Here is a 21,911-nt window from a genome sequence, read left to right on the forward strand (position 1 = left end):
TGGGGCACCTGGGTGGCTCAGTCAGTTAAGCGGCTGACTCTTGATTTCAGCTCAGCTTATGATCTCACTGTTTGTGAGTTTGAGCCCCAAGTAGGGTTCCCCAATGACAGCACAGAGCCTGCTTGGGAATCTCTCTCTCCCTCTCTCTCTGCCCCTCCCCTGTGCTCTCTCTCTCTGTCTCAAAATAAACAAATAAAAATAAACTTTTCCTCTAAGATCAGGAATAAGATAAGGGTGCCCACTTCCAGCTCTCCTATTCAACAAAGTACTAGAAGTCCTAGCCAGAGAAATTAGGAAATAAAAAGGAAAAAAAAAAAGACATCCAAATAAGAACAGAAGAGGTATAATTGTTTCTGTTTGCAGGTCACATATTAAAAACCTAGAAGACTTCACCAAAAAACTCTTAGAACTAATAAACAAATTCAGTAAAGTTGCAAGATATAATATCAAAGTACAAAAATCCCAGTTGTGTTTCTCTACACTAACAATGAACCATCTGAAAAATAAATAAAGGAAATAATGCCATTTACAATAGCATCAAACACATTAAAAACTTCGGAATAAATTTAACTAAGTAGTGAGAGATTTGTACCTGGAAAACTATAAGAGTTTAGTGAAAGAGATTAAAGAAGACACAAATAAATGGAATGATATCCCATGTTCGTGGATTGGAAAAATTAATATTATTAAAATGTCTATACTACCCAAAGCCATGTATAGATTCAATGCATCCAATCAAAATTCCAGAGGCACTTTTTACAGAAATAGAAAAAAAATCCTAAAATTCATATGGAACTACCAAAGACCCCAAATAGCTAAATCAAGCTTGAGCAAGAAATGCAAGCAGGAAGTGTCACACTTCCTGGTTTCGAATCATATTACAAATCTAGATAGTATGATACAGGCACAAAAACAGACACATAGACCAATGGAACAGAATCAAGAGTCTAAAAATAAGCCCACACATAGGTAGCTAAGTAATATTTGTCAAGGGAGCCAAGAATACTCAATAGGAAAAAGATAGCTTCTTCAATAAATTATGCTGGGAAAATTGGATATTTACATGCAAAAGAATGAAATTGGACCCTATTATATACCACTCACAAAAATTAACTCAAAATGGATTAAAGACTTAAGTGTGTTTTTTAATTATTATATTTATTTTTTTATTTTGAGAGAGAGCGCGAGCTTACATAAGGGGGGGAAGGGCAGAGGGAGAGAGAGAATCTTAAGCAGACTCCATGATCAGCTCAGAGCCTGATGTGGGGCTCAATCTCATGACCATGAGAAAATCACTTTTTTTTTTTTTAAGAGAGAGAGAGTGTGTGAAAACCAGAGAGAGGGGCAGAAAGAGAAAGAAACAAAGAGAATCCTAAGAAGGCTCCACACTCAGTGCGGAGACTGACATGGGGCTTGATCCCACGACCCTGGAATCACAACCTGGGCCAAAATCAAGAGTCAGACACTCAACTGACTGAGCCACCCAGGCATCCCTAATGACTTAAATATAATACCTGTAATGGTAAAACTCCTAGAATGGCACACTACACAAGCCAGGCCAAGTAGTCCTTCCCTGTGATTTTAATCTTGAACCTTGAAGCAAGATGTTTCTCTCCTCTTGTGTCCTTGTATTGGGATGATGTTAAATCCAAAAGCGCCTGGAGTGTACTCCCTGCCATTAGTGAAGGTTCCGCTGAGGGGGCTGAGATGTGCCATGAGTTGATAGTGACTACCTGTGCCTCACAGTGTAGGAAGAGACTCTTAAAGGAAGTTGGTGGGAGTTTCCTAGGGTGACTATGCTTCCTAATATGTCAGATGTTTAACTGTCAGCCGGTGTTTCTCTGAGGAAACATGGAAGACCAGGGAAGCTGCATCAGAAGCATCCTTGCCATGCTGTCTCCTGAGCTTAGTAAACTGTGAAACTGCCTACACACACACACACACACACACACACCCCACTTACGGCTGTATGGACGCTTGGTCAGTAGCAATTAATCCAATACACTACGTTGGTCTACATATGTCACAGTTTCTTCTGAAGGAGAAGAAAATGAGACCAGCAATAGAAACAGAGGTGAGAGCTGAGAAAGAACAAACTTTTGTTTCAGCAGCTGGACCCCATCATCCATGAAGCCAGATCCAACCTCACCTTTCCCAGTTGTATGAACCAATAAATGCTCTTAAGTTGGGTATCATTCTATTGCAAATGAATGTGGCCTCCTGCAGAAACTGGAACCAGGAGTGACAGACCTAAATGTAGAACTGCTTGTGTCAAGATAAGGAATGTAAGGCCTCCCTATCTTTGACTGAAAGCTGGAATCCTGGGTATATGAAAGTGAAGCAGTGGGTTAAACTGTTATCTAGTATTTTGTGCCTTAGGCAAAGCCCCCACCGCCCTCAAAATGGGAACTTGTATGGACTTGCCAGAAAGGCATCAGGATATTGGGCTAAGAAAACCAGATGACCCAGAACCTTCCCAAACACCTTTACCACTGCCCCCTTAGCCCCTGCCTAATGAGGGTCATATCTTTCCCTGTTATCAGCTTTGGATGAATCCTGGGGATGAAGACACCTCAATGTTTCACTTTTCTAAAAGACAGATGGAGATGGATGTGGTTAACCTAAAGCCCAGCCAATTATTGCCTAGGTACTGAAAGCACAAGGGTGGGAACCCAGACTCAAAGACATTGATTTAACAAGATTTTTGGCAGTTGTTACTAGCCAGTGAGGCAACCCAAAATGGTATAATCGGACCAGCCACCAAGGTTTCAAGCTAACTATATTGTCCCCTGGGCAAACAGAGCTTTGTGATCATTCACTTCTTAAGACAGCCCACCAAGTCCCTATCATAGACAGTGGGTTGCTAAAGCAATAGAGACCCCAGCAGAGGAAGTCTCAGAACCATTCTTTCAGACATACTGATGACACCAATGGGTGCCAATGGAGATGCTCTCAGTAGGAAGGGTCAGGAGCGCTGGGACAGACTAAGGAACACACTGCATGTCAAGAGAAGGGAGCCAACAGACCTATAACTCACAGTGCAGAGGTGCTTGGGAATCTCTCTCTCTCTCTCTCTCTCTCTCTCTGCCCCTCCCCTGCTTGTGCATATGCTTTCTCTCTCTCAAAATAAATAAATAAACTTTAAAAAATGTTAAAAAAAAAGTCCCTAGTTAGTCACACAAAGGCCATTTCTTTATTCTCCGGTTTCTCCATTCCTCCTAATTCCCCAATTATTAAAAGAGCCTGGCAAAAGACCATAGCCACCTATGAAATGACTGCCATTTAAGGTAAATATAACCACAGAGATGGACATGAAACAAAAAAGATTTTATGTAGTATTTATTATTTTTTTTATCTCATCCTAATTTTGGCTTTATTCCTCATCTCCCATTCCCATTCTTTTCTTGGAAATTCAAACTTGTTTTTTTTAACAAAATGTTTAAAATCATGAGTATCTAGATTTATAACAAAATTTCTTTCCTCCAAAGGGGGGGGGGAGGCAGGGGGAGACACATCTTTTATTCTTATGCAGCATCTTCAAATATGCATGTTAATATATATTTTATAAACGATTTAAAATAAAACCCTTCATCCTTTGAGGTTATTGATATTTTCTAGTTCACTGACACATCTCCCATAATACATTAATTCTATCCATCTTCATGAATGAGGTGGGAACTATACTAAAAAATAGGATTTTAATCCCTGAGGTGCCAGTTAAAATGGACAAGGTTGCCATTGCAACACAAGATTTTTAAAAATCAGCCTTAAATAATAAGCATAGATCATGCTATCTGGATGAGAATCACCTCCATAGCATGGGGTCATTTAGAAAATTGCATTTACTGGGTTAAGTTCACCCTGCTATTCCTAGCCTTCATGCCATGAAAATCTTCCTTTTGTAAAGGAATAACACAAAGCAATGAAGTCTGCAGAAACTTCTGAGATCCTCAGAAATCAAGAGAAACCACAGTCCCGTTTCTCTAATCTCCACCCACATTGTTGGAGAGGGTTTTCAGCACCGTTCCAAGACCTGGAAAGGTTGATGAACTGACTTGGGTTTTCTACTTCTCCATGAATTTAATAGAAAAGGAAAGATGAGTCCTCCTGTCTGGGAAATGGGCGTGTCCTGCTTATCTCTGCCCCCAGGGCTTAAGCAGAACTGCGTTCAGCCCTGTGCCCACCCTGCCGGTGGACCCTGGCCCTCCCCGGCGGCTTCCTGAGACGCGGGCATCCGTTCCCGCCCCTAGTAGTAGCGGTTCAGGCTCCTGGTCCCGGGCACCTCCGGCTGGCCGTTCATCCAGATCTCCCTGATGATGCGTTCCCGCTCCTCCAGTCGCTGGGCGCGCTCCAGCTCCTCGGCCGAGGTGAACACGTTCTTGTTCAAAGTCCTCTCGAAGCGGCGGTGTCTCCTGACGGAGATGTCAGACGCTGTGTCCGAGCTGCCGTCGTCGCTGTCGCTGCTGTCGCTGCTGCTGTCTCGGTCCTGCAGGAACTTCTTCCGGGGACGCTGCCGGCAGTCTGTGTGGCAAGAGATCCTCATCACCAAGGCGGCCAGAGTGAGCACCAGCCCGATGCACACGCCGGAGACAAAGTACAGAGCTGCGCGCTCGGGGTTTTCTGCGGGAGGAAACAGAGGCATTAGTGATGTCGACTCCAGATGCGCAGAGGAAACAGAGCTCCCGCCCACCTTGCACACGTCTCAGCACACCTCAAAGTTCCGATGGTTACAATATTGCCTTCCTATGTGACAAACTGCATACTGTATTCAGAACATAATTATCAACAAGTACTGAATCTGGGTATAGGGTGTATGGGATTCTTTTCCTATATACTTGCAACTTTAAATTTGAAATAATTTTGAAAAAAAGATAAAAGAAAGAAAAGTATTATTTAGCACCTATTATAAGCACAAGTGTACTTAGATGTCATTTGCTTAAGAGATGTATGTGTCTAAGGGCACCTGGGTGGCTCAGTCGGTTAAGCCCATCTGGCTCTTGATTTTCAGCTCAGGTCATGGTCTTACAGTCCTGATACCCAGCAGGCTCTGTGCTAGGCATGGAGCCTGCTTAAGATTTTCTCTCTCTCTCTCTCTCTCTCTCTCTCTCTCTCCCTCCCTCTGACCCTCTCCCCCACTCGTGTGCATGCTCAATTTCTCTGTTTCTTCTCTCTCTCTCTCTCACAGATGTATTGTGCTTAAAGCCCATTTTTGCCTATATGGGAAAATTCTTGGCTTCTGAATATGCTCCTGCAACCCCTGAATAACTTTTTAATCACAGCTGTAAGCAGCAGCAGTTGCTCCTGCTTCTTCCTCTTCTTCTTCTTGACAACAAATTTATAAATAAAACCAAGGATAGCTGCCTCCCTTATTCTAACTATACCATTACAGGTCTAGTCAACAAATGTAGTTAGCTTCCAAGATGCTCCCCGCCCCCGCCCCCCCCCACCTCTTAGTATTCAGACTCTTGCACAAGCCCTTCCCTTTGAGGGCTGGACCTAATGGGCTGGACCCAGTCAAGGATTTCTAACAAATAGAATATGGCAAAAGTGATGGATGAGTCTAAGATTAGGTTATATAAGACTGACTTCCAATTTGCTTATTCTCTCTCTCTCTCTCTCTCTCTCTCTCTCTGGCTTTGCTCACTGACTTGTTCTGATGGAGCCAGCTGCCATGTTGTGAGCTGCTCTATAGAGCGGCCCACATGGCAGGAACTAAGTGTAGCCTCTGGCTAACTGCCTGGAAGGAACTGAACATGCCGACGGCCATGCGAGTGAATGTGGAAGTGAACCATGCCCTCCTGGTGCAGCCCTGGCCTTGCAGCTAAGCCAGTCTCAGATTCCTGACCCACAGAAATGACAAGATAATAAATATGTATTGTTTTAAGTTTTAAGTTTTGAGGTATTTTGCTTTGCAGCAATAGATAGCTTATACAATCACAGACTGAAAGGCCAGAGTAGGTAGTTTATAATAACCTCATCAGGTAATTTGTGGGGGAGAAATTTGAACTTTTCCTTGGTGAGAAAAGAAAATAATCATTCTGTTGATGTGCAATATGCTTAGTGAGCCCAATGATGATCCCTGTATGATGTGCTCAACAGGATGAGAGACTTGGGGTGAATAACCTTCCCTTTCTAGGCAAGTATGAAAACATAGGGGCATGCCTGGCCTTGAGTCACAGGGCATAATCAATGTGATATGACCCAAGATTGCCATCAACAAATTAGTTTTCCATAATCTGTATTCACTTGTAAGTATGAATCAAAATACACATTGTTTTGTAGTTTTTAAAGAATGTAAGTGGTATCATATATATATTTTTTAATTTAAGAATATTTTTTAGAGAACTTTCCAGATATGTCAACAGAATTCTTTCTGACTGCTGCACCGTGTTCTGTAGCGTGGACATATCAAAGTTTATTTAACCATTTCCTTAATACTATCAATATAAGTGGTTTACAATTTTTTTACTATTTTGAGCAATGCTAGAGTCAACATGCTTGTGTTCTTGTACACATCTCTTTATACACATGCAGAATTATTTCTACAGGTTAGTTACCTAGAAATAGAATAACTGCATCAAAGGGCATAGGCATTTTGAAGTTTTATGCATCCTAAATTGTACCCCAAAAAAAGGCTCTATCAGTCTAAACACAGAATATTGAACACATGTGTTTATGATACCTCCTTCTCTCCAAAACTCCTGCCAAAAAGACAGTTATGTGAATAAAACAGATATAAATTAGAGGTATGAAGAGGAGTGAAGGAAACAGAGGACACTAATAGTAGATGCAAGAGTAGTCAACAACGTAAATGTGGTGAAAGGGAAGTGACATCAATATCATAGCAGTGTAACATATCCCTACTTTTTGTGCCCCTTGTTTTTAACAGCTAATTAAGCATCAATCCACAAACAAAAGTGTCTCTGTGGGAGTCTTGTGATCCAACAACATAGCCCAAGAAACCCAGGAGGAGTCTCGCCCATCTGATCATCCCATAATAGACCACAGACAGACTTCAGTTTGGGCTGTGGAACTAGCAACCCCAACCCAATCCTTCCCAGCTGTGTTTGGGGAAAATTTTGAAAAGTGCTGACTTGGATGAAACAATTCCAGAACATCGCTTAAGGAAACAAACAAACAAACAAACAAACAATAAAGGGGTTTGAAGGAAATTTTCCGGCATTGCCCCTCCCCTCCAAGTTGACAGCACAGAATTGAACTATCCGCTGGCACCACTCTGTGGGGGGAAGTGAGAGCTGTGTGTGAGTGCCTGGTTACCCCAGCTACGCTGGATGCAGCAGGGAAAAACCCATTTCCTTCCAGGAACATCCAGAGTCTAAAGTGGGACCCCCATGACTGAGGGGAGGGAAGAAATTGGGAAAGAGACAGATAAGACTATCAAAGGGCATTAAAGAGACATGGTTCATGCTGACTGCACTCAGGATGTCTGGAGAAAGTCCACCCACAATCCACTGGGAGAACCTCAGCCAAGGATCTCTCCACCAGCTGACAGACACCCCTCATGCCCCAAGTGCTAAACCTACACTTTCCCTTGCTGTAAGGTGGCTCCTTACTCAGGCTCCAAGATTGGCAGCAAAAGAAAGCTGGGTAAACTAGAGTGCTATCAGAAAAATAGACTAGGATCTGTGGGCAAGAGAGAAACCACAAACTTGAGCTGTAGCACCACCTTCTGGAAAACAAAAGGGAGGTTTCTAGTAGCCAGCCAGGTGAGCTGTAAGAAGATCCAGAAAAGACATAAAAGCTTTAAAAATTTTGCCACAAGAGGGAGTAAGAGTGTGGAGCAGGTATATAAATGCAAGTCCAGATAAAACAGGATCAATGAACAATATACTCCATCTGAAGGCAACTAGTGAAGATTTGAGGAAGTGTCTTTTACTTTAAAGACAAAGCAGCAACACAAAGCTATAAGGAACATGAAGAATCAAGAAACTTACCACCACCAAAAAATAATAATCCTTCAATAAAGATTTAAAAGACATGAAATCTTATGATCTAGCAGGTAAAGAATTCAAAATAACAACGAGCTATAAAGAAACACAGATGAAAATTCGATGAAATCAGGGAAAAAATACATGAACAAAATGAAAAATTTAGCAATGAGATAGAAACCTTAAAAAAGAACCAGACAAAATTCTGGAGCTGAAGAATTCAATGATTGAAATGAAAAATGCAATAGAGAGAATCTGCAGCAGAGTAGATCAAATGGAAGACAAAAATAAGTGACCTAGAAGCAGTTGTTTTCAAATAACCCAATCAAAGGCAAACAGAGGGAAAAAAAATGACAGAGTGAAGAAAGCCTATGTGACCTGACCATTCAGTCAGATGTACAAATATTAGCATAATCAGAGTTCCAGAAGGAGAAGAGAGGAGGAAGAGGCCAGAAAGATTATTTTTAAAATAATAGCTGAGGGCTGCCTGGGTGGCTCAGTCGGTTGGGTGTCCAATTCAAGTTTGGCTCACCTCATGATCCCAGGGTCATGGGATCAAGCCCCACATTAGGCTCCATGCCGAGCATGCAGTCTGCTTGGTAGTTCCTCTCTCTTTCCCTCTCTCTCTCTCTCTCTCTGTCCCTCCCCCCTGCTCATGTGTGCTCTCTCTCTCTCTGTATAAATTAAAAAAAAAAAATAGCTGAGAACTTCCAAAAACCGAGAAGAGGCTTTGGCATCCAAGTTCATGAAGCTATTAGATCACCCTATTATCTTAAAGCAAAAACACCTCCAAGACACATTATAATGAAATTAAGAAAAAGAATCTTAAGCACATCTAGAGTAAAAAAGAGTGTAACTTATAAAGGAACACCCATTAGGCTATCAGTGGATTTCTCAGCAGAAACTCCACAGGCCAGGGGAGAGTAGAATGACATACTTAAAGTGTTGAAAGAAAAAATTGCCAGCCAAGAATACTCTATATGGCAAAGTTATCCTTCAGATATGAAGGAGAAATAAAGACTTTCTTACAGAAACTAAAGCTGAGGCTATCCTACCTTACAAGAAATGCTGAAAGGAGTTCATCAAGTTGAAGTGAAAAAATGCTAATTAGTGACATGAGAACATTTGAAAGTATACCACACACTGGTAAAGGTAAATATGCAGTCTGATTTTAAAAACTCTAATTCTGTAACAGAATCACATATTAGCCACTAAATGATAGTATAAGGTTAAAGGAAAATAGTATTAAAAATAACTATAACTATTACAATCTATTAATGGACACACAATGTAAAAAGAGGTAAATGGTGACATCAAAACTATAAAGAATAAAATGGTGGATCTTTTGTATGCAGTTGAGAAGCTTTCAATATTTTACTAGTGACCATGATGTTAGCTTTGGGTTTGTCATATATGGCCTTTATCATATTTAATTACGTTCCTTTTATACCCAATTTGTTGAGGATTTTATCATGAAAGATGTTGTATTTTGCCAATGCATTTTCTACGTCGATTGAAATGAACAGGGAAACAGAAGGAAGTGAAATCACTATCTTTAAGAGATGTCTGCATTCCCATGTTTGCAGCAGCATTATTCATAATAACCAAGATGTGGAAACAATCTAAGTGTCCATCAACAGATGAATGGATAAAGAAAATGTGTGGTGACCATAAGTACATTATTGCAATTGAGATAAGTCAGACAAAGTAAGACAAATACTGTATGTTATCACTAATATATGGAATCTACAGAGGCCCTCCTCACAGAAACAGAGGGTATAGTGATGGAACAAGGGCTAGAGAATGAGAGAATCGTAGCTGTGTTGTTTAAGGCTATAAATTTGTAACCACTAGACGAATAAGTCCTGGGGATTTAATGCACAGCATAGTGAATTACAGAAAACAATATTGTATTACAGGCTTCAAAGTTGCTAAGAGAACTTAATTGTTCTCACCACACAAAAAGAAGAGATAATAATTAGGGGACGTGAGACACATGGTAGCTAATGTTATGATGGTAATCACACTGCAATATATGAATATGCCAAGTCAACACCTTGTCACCTTAAATCTATACAATGTTATGTCAATTATATCTAATAAGAATTAATTGCTTGATATAAATAAATACATGTTCAGTGAAGGGGGATGAACTGAATTCTGTCTGGTTGATATCCAGCAGAAACTGAGAGAACTGAGGCAGCTCTTGCCTTAAGGAGCAGACCAGCAGGGAAGTAGACCCAATCATTCCAGGACCAAAGGGAAGAGCTATTACGAAGCATAAAGAGGGATCTCTGGAAACATAAAGGTAAGTGGAAAAGCTAAAGTTCAGATATGGGGCTCTGAGGAGGCTTTCTAGAAAAGATACCCAAATCCATGCTTTTACCAAGATGGAAAACCATTGGGCAGAACTGCATCAGTCTGAAGCCTCATCTAAGTCATTTCTTAAACACCACTTACCTACCCCACTGAATTGTGGTAAGGGTTAAAGGTATTACAGATGACCAGCATAAAGGGATTATCCATGATCTTGACAAAGATAGGCATTCAATAAATAATAACCCACTCTATTTATTTTCTTTCTCCCTCTCTCCCTCTCTTCCTTCCTTCTGAGTTCTCTCCCTCCCTCGCATCCATCCCTCCATCCATCTAATCTATCTGTTTTCCTCCCTCTTTCCCTTTCTCCCTTACCTTCCTTCCTTTTCTCATCCCACCCTTTCTTCCCTGTGAATGTATTTCTCCATGTTTTTCACACCCTGCCCTCACAGCCTCCCATTACATAGGTTAACTTGGAAGATGGTTATTGAACTTTATCTTGGGAACCACTATTCTCCCCTCTCCCCAGCTTAACTAGTCCATCCTGTCCTGCTACTCCAACCAGAAAACATACTTTTTGGCCTACAGCAGTCTCAGACAAGGATTCCTAGAGAAGCCCAGCAAAAGCAATGAGAGAGAGCAAGGGAGTTTACTGGGCCTCACTGGATCCTGAGGAGGTGACTCAGGGTTGATTTTCACAGCTGATACAATTTGTTTTGGTTTTCTTCATCATGCTTCTGCAAAAATCGAAACTGTAGCTCTATCGTGGTTGTTTTTTCTCATCTCTGCTCCAGGTCACTTCCTCTTGGCCAATGATCCACCCTGGTCTTGGCCAGATCCAGACAGCTGTTAATTGCCCAGGAAGTAGAGTGGGGAGGGCTATTGCCGGTTGTTTTCCCTCAGTAAATAAAAATAAATGTATTGCTGTATCTTGCTTCCTGCAGGGTCATTGTTTTCATGAGCAGGAAAAGGCTCTATGTGGAGGTCCTGGGACTAATTTCATTTGCACCTTCAGAGGTCAGACCATGCCCAGCAAACTCTGCAAAAGAGCAGAAGGAGCCCAGGCCAGATCAGCTGGTCTCCGTGCAAGTGTAATTGGTTCTCCTGCCTAGACTTTTCTTGTTGGCCTCAAAGCTTGTAATCCCTTGACTGGAAAGAAAAAAAGTTTTACAAATAGGTTTTAAAGAGAGTAACAGGCTTTTGTAGTATCAGGGAGTATTTAGCATCATTTTTTCTCTGAACTCTTCAGGTATTGCAAGGATTCCTCTTTATGAGATTCTGTCCCTCACCGTAAAGAAGCGAAGACTCCTACTAACACTTCTGCCCTTTCTGAAATGCTGGAGAAAGCTTCCCTCCTTCTTCCATCCCTGACTTGTTCTTCCTCAGGAAGAGGGAATATTGGAGAATCCCTGCCACACTAGGCTGGCTCTGGAGTATACTCCCTTGCTTTCACCTCTTTTGAGGCCATCCTCACCTTTTTGAGGCCATCCAGGCCATAAGCACTCCCCAAAAGAGGCCTTCTGTTCCCTTACCCATCATCCTAATCCACCCTGCTCACCTTTCTTCACCTGCAGCAGGGAAGACCTGCCATCGTATCACCCCAGGACTAAGGGGAGCTAGGTAGAAGGCCCAGAACATTCTCTGTTGTGGCTTAACCACTGCTATAGTCAGTACCCTATTCTGATGCGTTTCTGGCTTCTTGAGTCTGGAAGGAAGAGTGTGATTAATTAGCCCCTCCAATCTAGGCAGCACTTTATGTAGTTGTATTACAATTAGTTATATAACTACTATTTTTCCCATATAACAGAGAAAATTGAGGGCAGAATCCACATGATTCACTTTGAATTTCTAGAGCATCTAGCATATTGCCTTGCTCATTATGTGTATCTCACAAATACTGAATTAAATCATGAATACACAGTTTCTAAAAGTCCAGTTAATAAACTTATTGTATGTTGATTAACATGTGTATAGATGTATGTAGGTGTATATATGTGTGCATACATATAAATGTACATGTATGTGTGTATATAGCATTAAAAGAGTAGGGAATGACAAAAATTTGTAAAACAACCATAAGCTCACAGCCTGAATATAACTACATACTGTGTAGTGTAGTGAATGTTCTTCTGTTCTTTTTTCCTGTCATAAGAATATGTACATATTTATTTATATTTACTTCATTATATTTATATAGTTTATATATTTTTATCTGCATGGGTTTTTTGTTTGTTTGCTTTTAAGACTTTTTACAGCAGGTTTAGGTTCACAACAAAATTAAGAAGAAAAGACAGAGATTTCCCACATACTCCCCACCCCCACACACCCATAGCCTCTCCCATTATTAACATCCCCTACCAGAGCGGTACCTTTGTTACAGTTGATGAACCAACACTGACACATCATAATGACACAAGGTCCATAGTTTACATTCGGGCTCTAGGTGTTGTACATTCTGTGAGTTTGGACAAATGTATAGTCAGAGTACTTCTGTGTGTAACACTACTTCCTTTTCTGCTTGTTTGTTTCATGTGTTGCCTTAGAATGCATTCTCAGAAAAGGAATCATTCTTTTTAAAGTACGCTTTTTTTTTTTATGTTTATTTACTTTTGAGAGAGAGACAGAGACAGAGACAGAGACAGAGTATGAGTGAGGGAGGGACATAGAGAGAGGGAGACACAGATTCTGAAGTGGCTCCAGGCTCTGAGCTGTCAGCACAGAGCCCAATGCAGGGCTTGAACTCACGAACCCCAAGACCATGACCTGAGCCAAAGTCAGATGCTTAACCGACTGAGCCACCTAGGTGCCCCCTCAGAAAAGAAATCTTTGTGTTAGAAGGGATACATATTTTTATACCTCTTGATACATATCACCAAGTGGCTTTTCAAAAGTAGTACATTAAATTATCTTGCCATTGGCTGTGAATGAAAGTACTACTTTTACCAAGCCCTCTCCAGGAGAGTATATTCCAATTGTTAAAATTTGTTCAAATATTATAGGTCAATAAAAGGTTACTTTATTCCACAAAAATTTACTGTTAGTTTACAGTGCCTTCTGGGCTAAAGACACAAAGGTTCTCAACTCCCACAGGATTTCCAGAAGAGGGATTACACAGAACAGAAACTATGGTAGTTTCTCCAAGCTCCAAATTTGTGACTATTAATTGAGTTATGGTGGGTTAGGTCCCCTCACTGTTAAGAGACAATCTTTCTCAAGCCAGTCTCATAGGAAAAATGATTCAAATTCTAGCGAACTACACATGGTCCACACCACTGTACTTATAATTACATAGTCAAAGAATATTAGTTAAATGAAAAAATGATCCCCAAAACTTCTGCATTGAAAAAAATTATTGTAAACAAAGTTAAAAGACAAATGCCAAAATTATGAAAAATGTTTGAAATATGTAATAGAGACAAAGAGCTAGTGCATAAAGAGCATTCTAGAAAGAGCATTAAGAAAAAAGACCAACCAAGAAAGAAAATGGACAAAAGATACAAACAGTTCACAGAAAAAGAAATACAAATGGCCCTTCAATATATGAAAGGATGCTCACCTAGAGCAGGAATTGGCACACTATGGCTCATAAGCCAAACCTGACCACCATCTGTTTTATTATTGGCACACAGCCAGCCGCTTCATCTATGTTTTATCTATGTCTGCTTTCATATTATCAACACAGGAGTTGAACAGTTAGAACAGAGAGACTGTTCTCTGTTTATATGACCTTTTACAGAAAAGGTTTCCTGACCTATGACCGAGAGAAACAGAAATTAAATGATATTTATGTATATTTTTCATTTATCAGATTGTCAAAAACCCAACAGTTGGGAGATACTGTTGCAGGACCTTCTTATGCATCTTAAAAAGAGTAAATTGGTAAAATTCCTTCATAAGTGGCGCTTTGATAATATTTAACTTAATTACTAATTTATACATACTTTGATCCAACAATTCCACTTTGGGGAACTTATTCTACAAATACACTTGAACATGTGTATATGCCATGGTTTGTTTTATTTATTGCAACTCTGTTGCCCATTTGAAAAGATTTGAATCACTCTCACCGGCCATCAGCAGGGGACTGGTTAAATTATGGTTTATCTGTACATAAGAACAGGATATAGTTGTCTAAAAGAATAAGGAAGCTCTCTATACACTGCTATAACACATCTTTATGATACGTTGGTTGCTCACTGAAAAAGGCAAAGTACAAAACAGTATGTATGAAATGCTACCTGTGTATAAAAGGGGAGAGAATGAGACTGTATGTTCATATTTCCTTACCTGTGCACAAAGGACCCTGGAAGGATGCAGAGAAGCCTGATGATAGGTCAAACTTGGGGACTGGATGGAGGGGCAGTTAAAACTTCTCACTATGTATCTTTTTATATTGTTTGATCATGGAGCCATGTTGATTCACTGATTTGTTAAGCATCTAATAGTTGCCAGACACTATTCTAGAGGCTGAGGAAAGAAACAAAAACCCCAGTGTTCCTGGGAGCCTATAGTCTATTCAGAGAGATATTAAATAAAATAAACAAATAAAATAGTTGTATGTTAGACAGTAATAAGGTGATAAGGAGAAGAAAACAGTAAAAATAGGAAGGAGGGTAGGAAGTGTCAGATGTGTGCTGGAGGGGAGCAGGCAGGTGGAGTGACCAGAGGGAATTTAACTGAGAAGGTGACTTTAAGGAAGAAACTAAAGGAAATGGAAGAGTGAGCAGGAGAATGTATTATCAATTCAAAACATTAAATTAAAGAGCAATCATTCCATTTAATCTTTCTAACCCTATTAGAAGTTATTCATGAGGCTATTACTATTAATGAGATTATTATCCTCATCATAAATTATTATATTATGATCCCAAGGAGTTGGCTGCACAGAGTTGAAACAAGAAATGTTAACTCCTCCAATCCAAGTGCTGAGATCAAGGGAAACAAAACATGTGTGAGGAGCACACGGATGAGCACCTAAGCCAGGGTGGGGGAGCAAAGAGAGTAAATAGCAGACCTTGAAGACTGCAAGGGAGCTAGCCAGTCGAGGACTGAAGGGAAGAATTCTTGGGAAAGGAAATGACTGCCAAAGGCAAAGAGGTCAGAAAAGGCCTAGCAAGTGGTTTAGAATAATTGGAGTGAGGTGTTGGTCAGGGAGGTCTACAACTAAATGACAGTACAGAGAAGTCAAGTTCAGGCACTAAAAGCCCTGGTAAGCCACATAAGAAACTGCAGGTTGGAGAACTTACACTATCCCCAAATCCCTTCTCCCTTACTTGCCTCTGGAGCATGTCTTCTCAACCTCAGCACTACTGACCTCTTGGACCAGTTAATTCTTTGCTGTGGGGGTTGTCTTGTGCATCATAGGACGTTTCTCCACTGATAGATGCTAATAGTAGCCCCACCCCACCCCATTTGTGACAACCAAAAGTGTTTCCAGACATTTCCTGAAATCCCCTGTAGGGCAAAATCACACCTGGTTATGAGTCACTGGTCTAAAAGTTGAAAAAGCTTTGTCATTTTTTTTCAGCTAAATGGTCATGTAACAAAGTTTTGGCCAATGAAATATGAGAAGAGATCTACTGGAACATCCTTCCTTTTCTTAACCATCTTGAATGAGGTCAAGAGTGACAGCAGCCACTGTGCAGCCATAATAGAAAGAACATGAAAATCACAGAGATGCTGGTCCCTACATCTTTGAGCCAATGGACCACCTACCTCCAAACTTCTTATGAAGGTAAGATAACTCTTATATGTTTAGGCCACCAAGTTGAGATTTTCTATTATCTGCAGCTTAAAACAATCCTAATTATTAAAACATACAAAAGTGCTTGAACTTCATCCCAGAGATAATAAGTATTCTAAAGTATTCTAAAAAATAAAAAGAATTACATCATCATCACAGCTACAGTTCAGAAAGATCATTTTGCTATAAAACACAGTCTATGAAGCAAGACTGAAGGCAGGCAGACCATGGAAAATATCATTATGATAAGATAAGCAAAAACTCAGTGGGGCTTGGATCAATTCAATGATGGTGGGAATAAAATGGAGGGGACCATATGAGAAACATTGAGAGGCAAAATAGATCAACCCTAACCAATTGTATATGGGCAGTGAATAAGGTACACCAAAGACTAGAAATCGTATTTCTGGTAAAACTGATGCCCTAGATGGTACACCAAAGAAAGAACAATTTAAAAAGAAGGACAATATTCCATTGCAGGCCAGATTGAATTTGAAATGCTTATGGCACACCCAAGTGGTAATGTTCAGGGCATTTAGATACTTAGGTCTAGAAGTCAGAAAAGAATAAGGGAGTAGTAATTTTTAAAATATATGTATGATATAATTCTAAATCTTAAATTCCAATAAAATAACATTATTTATTACAAAAGTGATATCAATGAAGTATAGAATACTTAGGCATACAGCTAAGCAAAAGAAAATTAAAAATGCACAAATGCACTCATAAAATCCCAACATCCAGATATAATTTGCAGTAAAATGTGGTTACATATACATGTGAATATACAAATATAAATGGGATTATATTGTGTATACTATATAGTAACAGGCTTTATTCACGCAACAGCACATCTTTCTGCTTCAATTAATATTCAGCCATTTTTCTGATTTTTTACTATTATAAACAGTTCTGAGATCAATTGTTCTCATAGCAAAATGTTTGCCCATGTCCCTAGTTAGGTCCTTAGGATAAATTCCTAGATGTGGAACTGCTGGCTAAATGACACCCAAGTTTCTAAGGCTTTTGACAGATGTTCCCAAATCATTCTCTAGAGAGGTTGTAGCAATTTACAATTCCATAACACTGTGAGTACTCACTTCCCCACACAGTCTCCAAAATTGAAATTATATACATAATCACTCAAATCTTTGAGAATTTTATAAAATAAAAATATGAACTCATTGCTTTTATTTTGCATTTGTTCAATTGCTAGAACTCAAGCTGTGTGTGTTTTATCAGCAATTTGCATTGTTTCTTTGGCAAACTGCTGATTCTTGTTCTTTGCTACTATTCTTTGAGACACCGATCTTTTATGGATTTGTAAAAACTCTTTATATATTATAAACTTGAGCCCTTCTTCATTAATGCTGCATTTTTTTCTCTTTGTTTGCATTTGCCATTTAATCGTAGGTTACATTTTGATAAATAGGTATTTAAATTACTAGAACTTCCAGGGTTTGAAATGGCTTTGTGATGCATGGGAACAAGATAGTGCTTCAGTCCCAGCTGAGGTTTGATACCATGGATTTCCAATGGCTTCCATCTGCAAAGTTGTAGCAGATTTGGTTACTTCAGCGCAGAGGGAGAAAGGGGAGAAAGTAGGGTTTGCTTAGAGTTAGTGTTTTGCCTGTTGTTTTAATCAGAAGCTGGACAAAGAATAAGGGAGTTGTGTGCATCAGCAAATATGTTGCTGAAATGATGGACCACATGGACAAAATAAGAGTCAAGTGATGCTCTGGAAGAAATTAGAAGGGATCAGGGGCCCCTGTGTAGTTGAAGACCAGATTCAGCTGAATGAGAACATGAGACAGCTACAAGATTAGGACATGTTTTACAATTTTCTTCTAACATACTTTTCATTATTGCCTCCTATCCATTTGTTCTGTTTTCTTCTTTTAAAACAATTATTTTTGTATCTGTTATATTCACCTTCATATTTTAAATTTTCTTAATTCATTTTCTTTACAAGGATTGTTCCCCCATCACACTCAGAATTAATTTTCAGCCATCAAGTCTATTTACTAGATCGAACACATTTTATTTTGGCCACTTTACTTTCCATTTCCTTGCATTCTCTTTTTATTTCAGCCCATATTTACTTAAAAGAAGCATTATCTTCCTGTCTCTCAATCAATATTTAATTCCAGAATATGCGGTTGGAAGGAGGAAGGTTGGAGGGGAGAAAAACAGGGCCATGTACTCCTTCGGCTCTAGCAAGATCACAAGACCCACAGTAAACACCAGACCATTCAATGAGTTACCACATTCAATGGTCACAACTCAGGGTCATGCTGGCTGAAATGGAAAACTGCCAGGAACCTCCTGTGCCAACTCCGAAGTCCAGTAGCCTGTATGTTCTCACCCGAGATACTTTCTTGCAACAGCTGATGTGCAAGTGCCTTTGAGGCCTTGGAACCTCCAGGCCCTCCCTGCCACCACCCACTTCATTTTGGGTTTGTCTTCACTACAGAGTTGAGAGGATCATCATTCCATTGCTTATGAAACATGATACCAGAGTTTCAAATATCTCTTTTCCAACTCCAGTGCCCTTGCTCCCCAGTACAGCCTTGAAGAAAGAGCAAAGCTGAGATTCCTCTGGGGTTTGGTGCCTGGGGAAGGAGGCTGCAGGCACCAGACTTCCTTAGGGAGGTGAGGGGCTGACTGATGACCCAGGCCTTTACTGACCCAGGATGGGAGAACCCTGGCTTTGAGGCATGTGCAGGCCACGGGCTGCATCTTGCCACCCTGAGAAGTCTTCCTTTCTAAAATTAGGTTGCATATCATCCAAGATCCTCTCTCAAAGAGAAGCCATGAGCTTCCTCTAGCCTCAACCCTGGCTCAGATTTGCCACTGTAAATAGAAATGTCAGGTTTTACCTCTGAACTCTGAGGTCACCACACATCAACCCTGGCTAGAGAAGCAGAAAGCAAAATTGGCCCTCTGATTAGAGGAATTTGAATCAGGGCCTCAGCCCCTTCCTTTTTGTACAACATCCTGAGACAAGAGGCAAAACAAAACAAAGCCAAAGCAAACTATCAAAAAATAAAATTCACTCAAGCAGCAGAAAATTCGTCTGGTCGCTCAAACCATTGAGCATTTTCATGTATTTTTTTTTAAATTTCAGCTTGATTGAGGTCTATTTTCATGTATTTTTAAATGGCTTCTCTTATATGAACAGCGTCTATTCTCAAGCATCTTGAGGAGGCAGTGAGCTATATTCTTAAGAGTACAACTCTGAATCAAGGAAGGGGCAAGTAACAGACTCTCTCAGACTTACATGCTTCATGTCTTCACGTCTCCCAGGAGATTATCAGATACCTCATACAGCCCCACAAACACATGCCCCCCACACAAACACACTCACACACACACGCCTGGGTGGGGCTGAGAACCATGGCACAGAAATAAGCAGGCTGAGGATACTCCATGAGCCTCTCTCACCTGGAGTCAAGTGCACAATGACAAGTAATAATAGCCTCAGGCTACTTTATTCACTCACTTGAGCCCCAAGGAAACCAAATATTTTTAGCAAGATAAAACTTTGAGAGCCCACCCCCCTCCCCGAAATCATCTGCCAAATTAGAGAATACCAAGCTTAACTGTCAAACCAGAAGATCTTTCATCTCAAGATTCACAGCAGGATCCCTCCACTTTGTGTAACATTTCTCTTCGGAGTATAAGGCCATTGATAGCCACTCAGAAGATACCCTCAGCCCTCAACCCTGGCCCAGCCGAGACTGGACAACTACCTGAGACGAAGGAATAGGCCGCCAGGATGTTGCTGAGCAAAGCCATGTCCACACACTCGGCAATCACCAGCTCTGTGCTACGGCAGGGCAGCCTCGACGTGGCATCCAGAGAGAAGCTTCCTGGAAATGCTTCAGCTGGATCAAGGTGGCACCTCCCTCGCTTCTCTTCTGTTTGGAAACACAAAGTAAGCGATGAGAACACATTCTGCTCTTCTGAGGCCATGTTCCAGGTAGCCTGGGCTCAACAACAAAGACCCAGTCCCCTAAATGCCAACCAGCCTTCCCAGCCAGGGATCTGGGGTCTTGTCCTCCTTTGCTCTGCAAGCTTCATGGCTTTCAAGGAAGCAGCAGCTCTGTACATTTCTGTTTTCCCTGGACTTTCCCCTCTCTCTTCCCCATCTCCTCCCCAGTTCCCTTTTTAACACTTCTCCCTCACCTTCCCTGCAACTTTCTATTGCATTCTGTCTGGCTCGCCTTGGAAGCACAGCCCATCATTACTTCAATCGCTCACTGTAACCCCAAGCAGCAGCCCACTCCTTGCCTGGCTCTGCTTTCTCCTGCACTGACAGTCCTTGTGTACTTTGATCCGTTTGCCTCATCCTACAGGCCACCAAATGTGTGTCTTTGGCAATGGGCCAGAGCTGACTATCCCCGAACTGCCAGAGTGGTTCCCGTTCCAAAATGCCCACAAGAACTTGGGAGCTTGAGCCCACTCCCTGCCCGCAGTTCCATGACTCCACCTGTGACCAGGAATGGGCCAACCAAACACACATGCTGCCAACCAGCAGAATGGTCCCACCAGGGTTCAGAACAAGGACTTGGGATCTCCGCGTTAGGTGGCTCAGCCTCCGGCTGCTGGAGCACATCGTCTCTGCAGCTGCTGCTGCTGCAGCTCAGACCTGGCACTCTTATCACCCAGTTCACTCAGCAAAACCCTCGCTGAGATAAAGGGAGAAAGAAATAGCAAAGACCCTGACAACTCCTATTCAATGCTGCTCTAGGCTGAGGGTGGGGAACTGAGTCACAGTGCGTGGAGGGATGTCAGGTTGGGGAAAGCTAAAGAAGCAGAGGACTCCAGCCCTTGGAGAAGAAGCAGGTTCTCAGGTGGGTCATGGCCTCAGTAACACGGACCACACAAGGGGGCCTGGGGAGCTGCAGTTCCACAGGCGGATGGAATAGGTCACAACAGAGAAGACAACTCACGTTCTGGTGGATTCCAGTGGGCTCAGGGAAAACCAAAGCAAGGAAAGACAGACCAGTGCACAGGTAAGACAGGAATAACCACAAGGTCGTTGGAGCAGCCAGAGGCCCAGGAGTGGCAGGATGAGGAGCTGGAGCTTCAGGGGCTGTGAGAGGGGCCGGCTACTGCTGAGGGACCCTGCACCTCTGAGCCAGAGCCCTGGGCCGTAGTCAACAGCCACTGGAGTTCTTAAAAGGTCACAACTATATGATACAAGTGAATAGCTGGAACCACCGCTCTGAGTTCAGAGACTGTTCTGCAGATCCGAGGACTTCAGGACCCAGGAAGAGAGTGAAGTCACTGGGAAATGTCTGAGCATGTAGTGGTGCAAAACTATTTCAGATCCATTCCCTCCTATCTTTCCCCACTAATTCTACCATAGCACAAGTCTCGCCAGTTCGTTCCTGGGAGTTTTGCTTCACCTAATCCTTCTGCTAACAAATTCTTCCTGCCCAATCTAGTGCACACTCTCACCCACTGGGCCATCTTGATAAAGTACAAACATAATCACTTCACTCCACAGCCCAGCCCTTCAACTAATCCCCATTAAACTTCTTCGCACAATACACAGACACTTCCACAATATCTGACTCCTACCTTAGCTCCTAATTCATCTCCTCGAGTCTACACCCACACACATATACACAGAAATGTCAACATGCCTAATGCTCCAACATTACCAGCTTACTTTTAGTTCCCCAGACATATCAAGCTCTTTTATCTTTTCATGCATTTGATCATGCTTTTCCTTTTGTCTAAAATGCCCCCTGCTCCCCTTATCTGTCTGGCAAATGTTTCCTTTAAAAGAGAATTCAAAAGTCCTATGGCAGTCTCAGAATCCCGATGACTTTCTTTTCCAGAAATAGAAAAATCCATACTAAAGTTCATATGGAATCTCAAGGAATCTCAAG

The 21,911-nt window shown here is 41.3% G+C and overlaps 1 protein-coding gene across 1 annotated transcript in view; it reads right to left on the minus strand.

Annotated features, from left to right (window-relative positions):
- Window positions 1–3,312: 3,312 nt before the first annotated feature.
- EVA1A (eva-1 homolog A, regulator of programmed cell death) overlaps window positions 3,313–21,911 on the minus strand; it is a 46,513-nt gene continuing 27,914 nt past the window's right edge. Inside the window, exons 4-5 of the mRNA XM_053200820.1 lie at window positions 19,761–19,928; window positions 3,313–4,620 (exon numbers count right to left, since the gene is read on the minus strand). Of these exons, the coding sequence (XP_053056795.1) occupies window positions 4,247–4,620; window positions 19,761–19,806 (420 nt within the window). The 5' untranslated portion in view covers window positions 19,807–19,928 and the 3' untranslated portion in view covers window positions 3,313–4,246. The remainder of the gene's footprint in view (window positions 4,621–19,760; window positions 19,929–21,911) is intronic.

Source organism: Acinonyx jubatus, chromosome A3, assembly GCF_027475565.1.
Source record: "Acinonyx jubatus isolate Ajub_Pintada_27869175 chromosome A3, VMU_Ajub_asm_v1.0, whole genome shotgun sequence".
Classification (NCBI taxonomy): Eukaryota; Metazoa; Chordata; class Mammalia; order Carnivora; family Felidae; genus Acinonyx; species Acinonyx jubatus.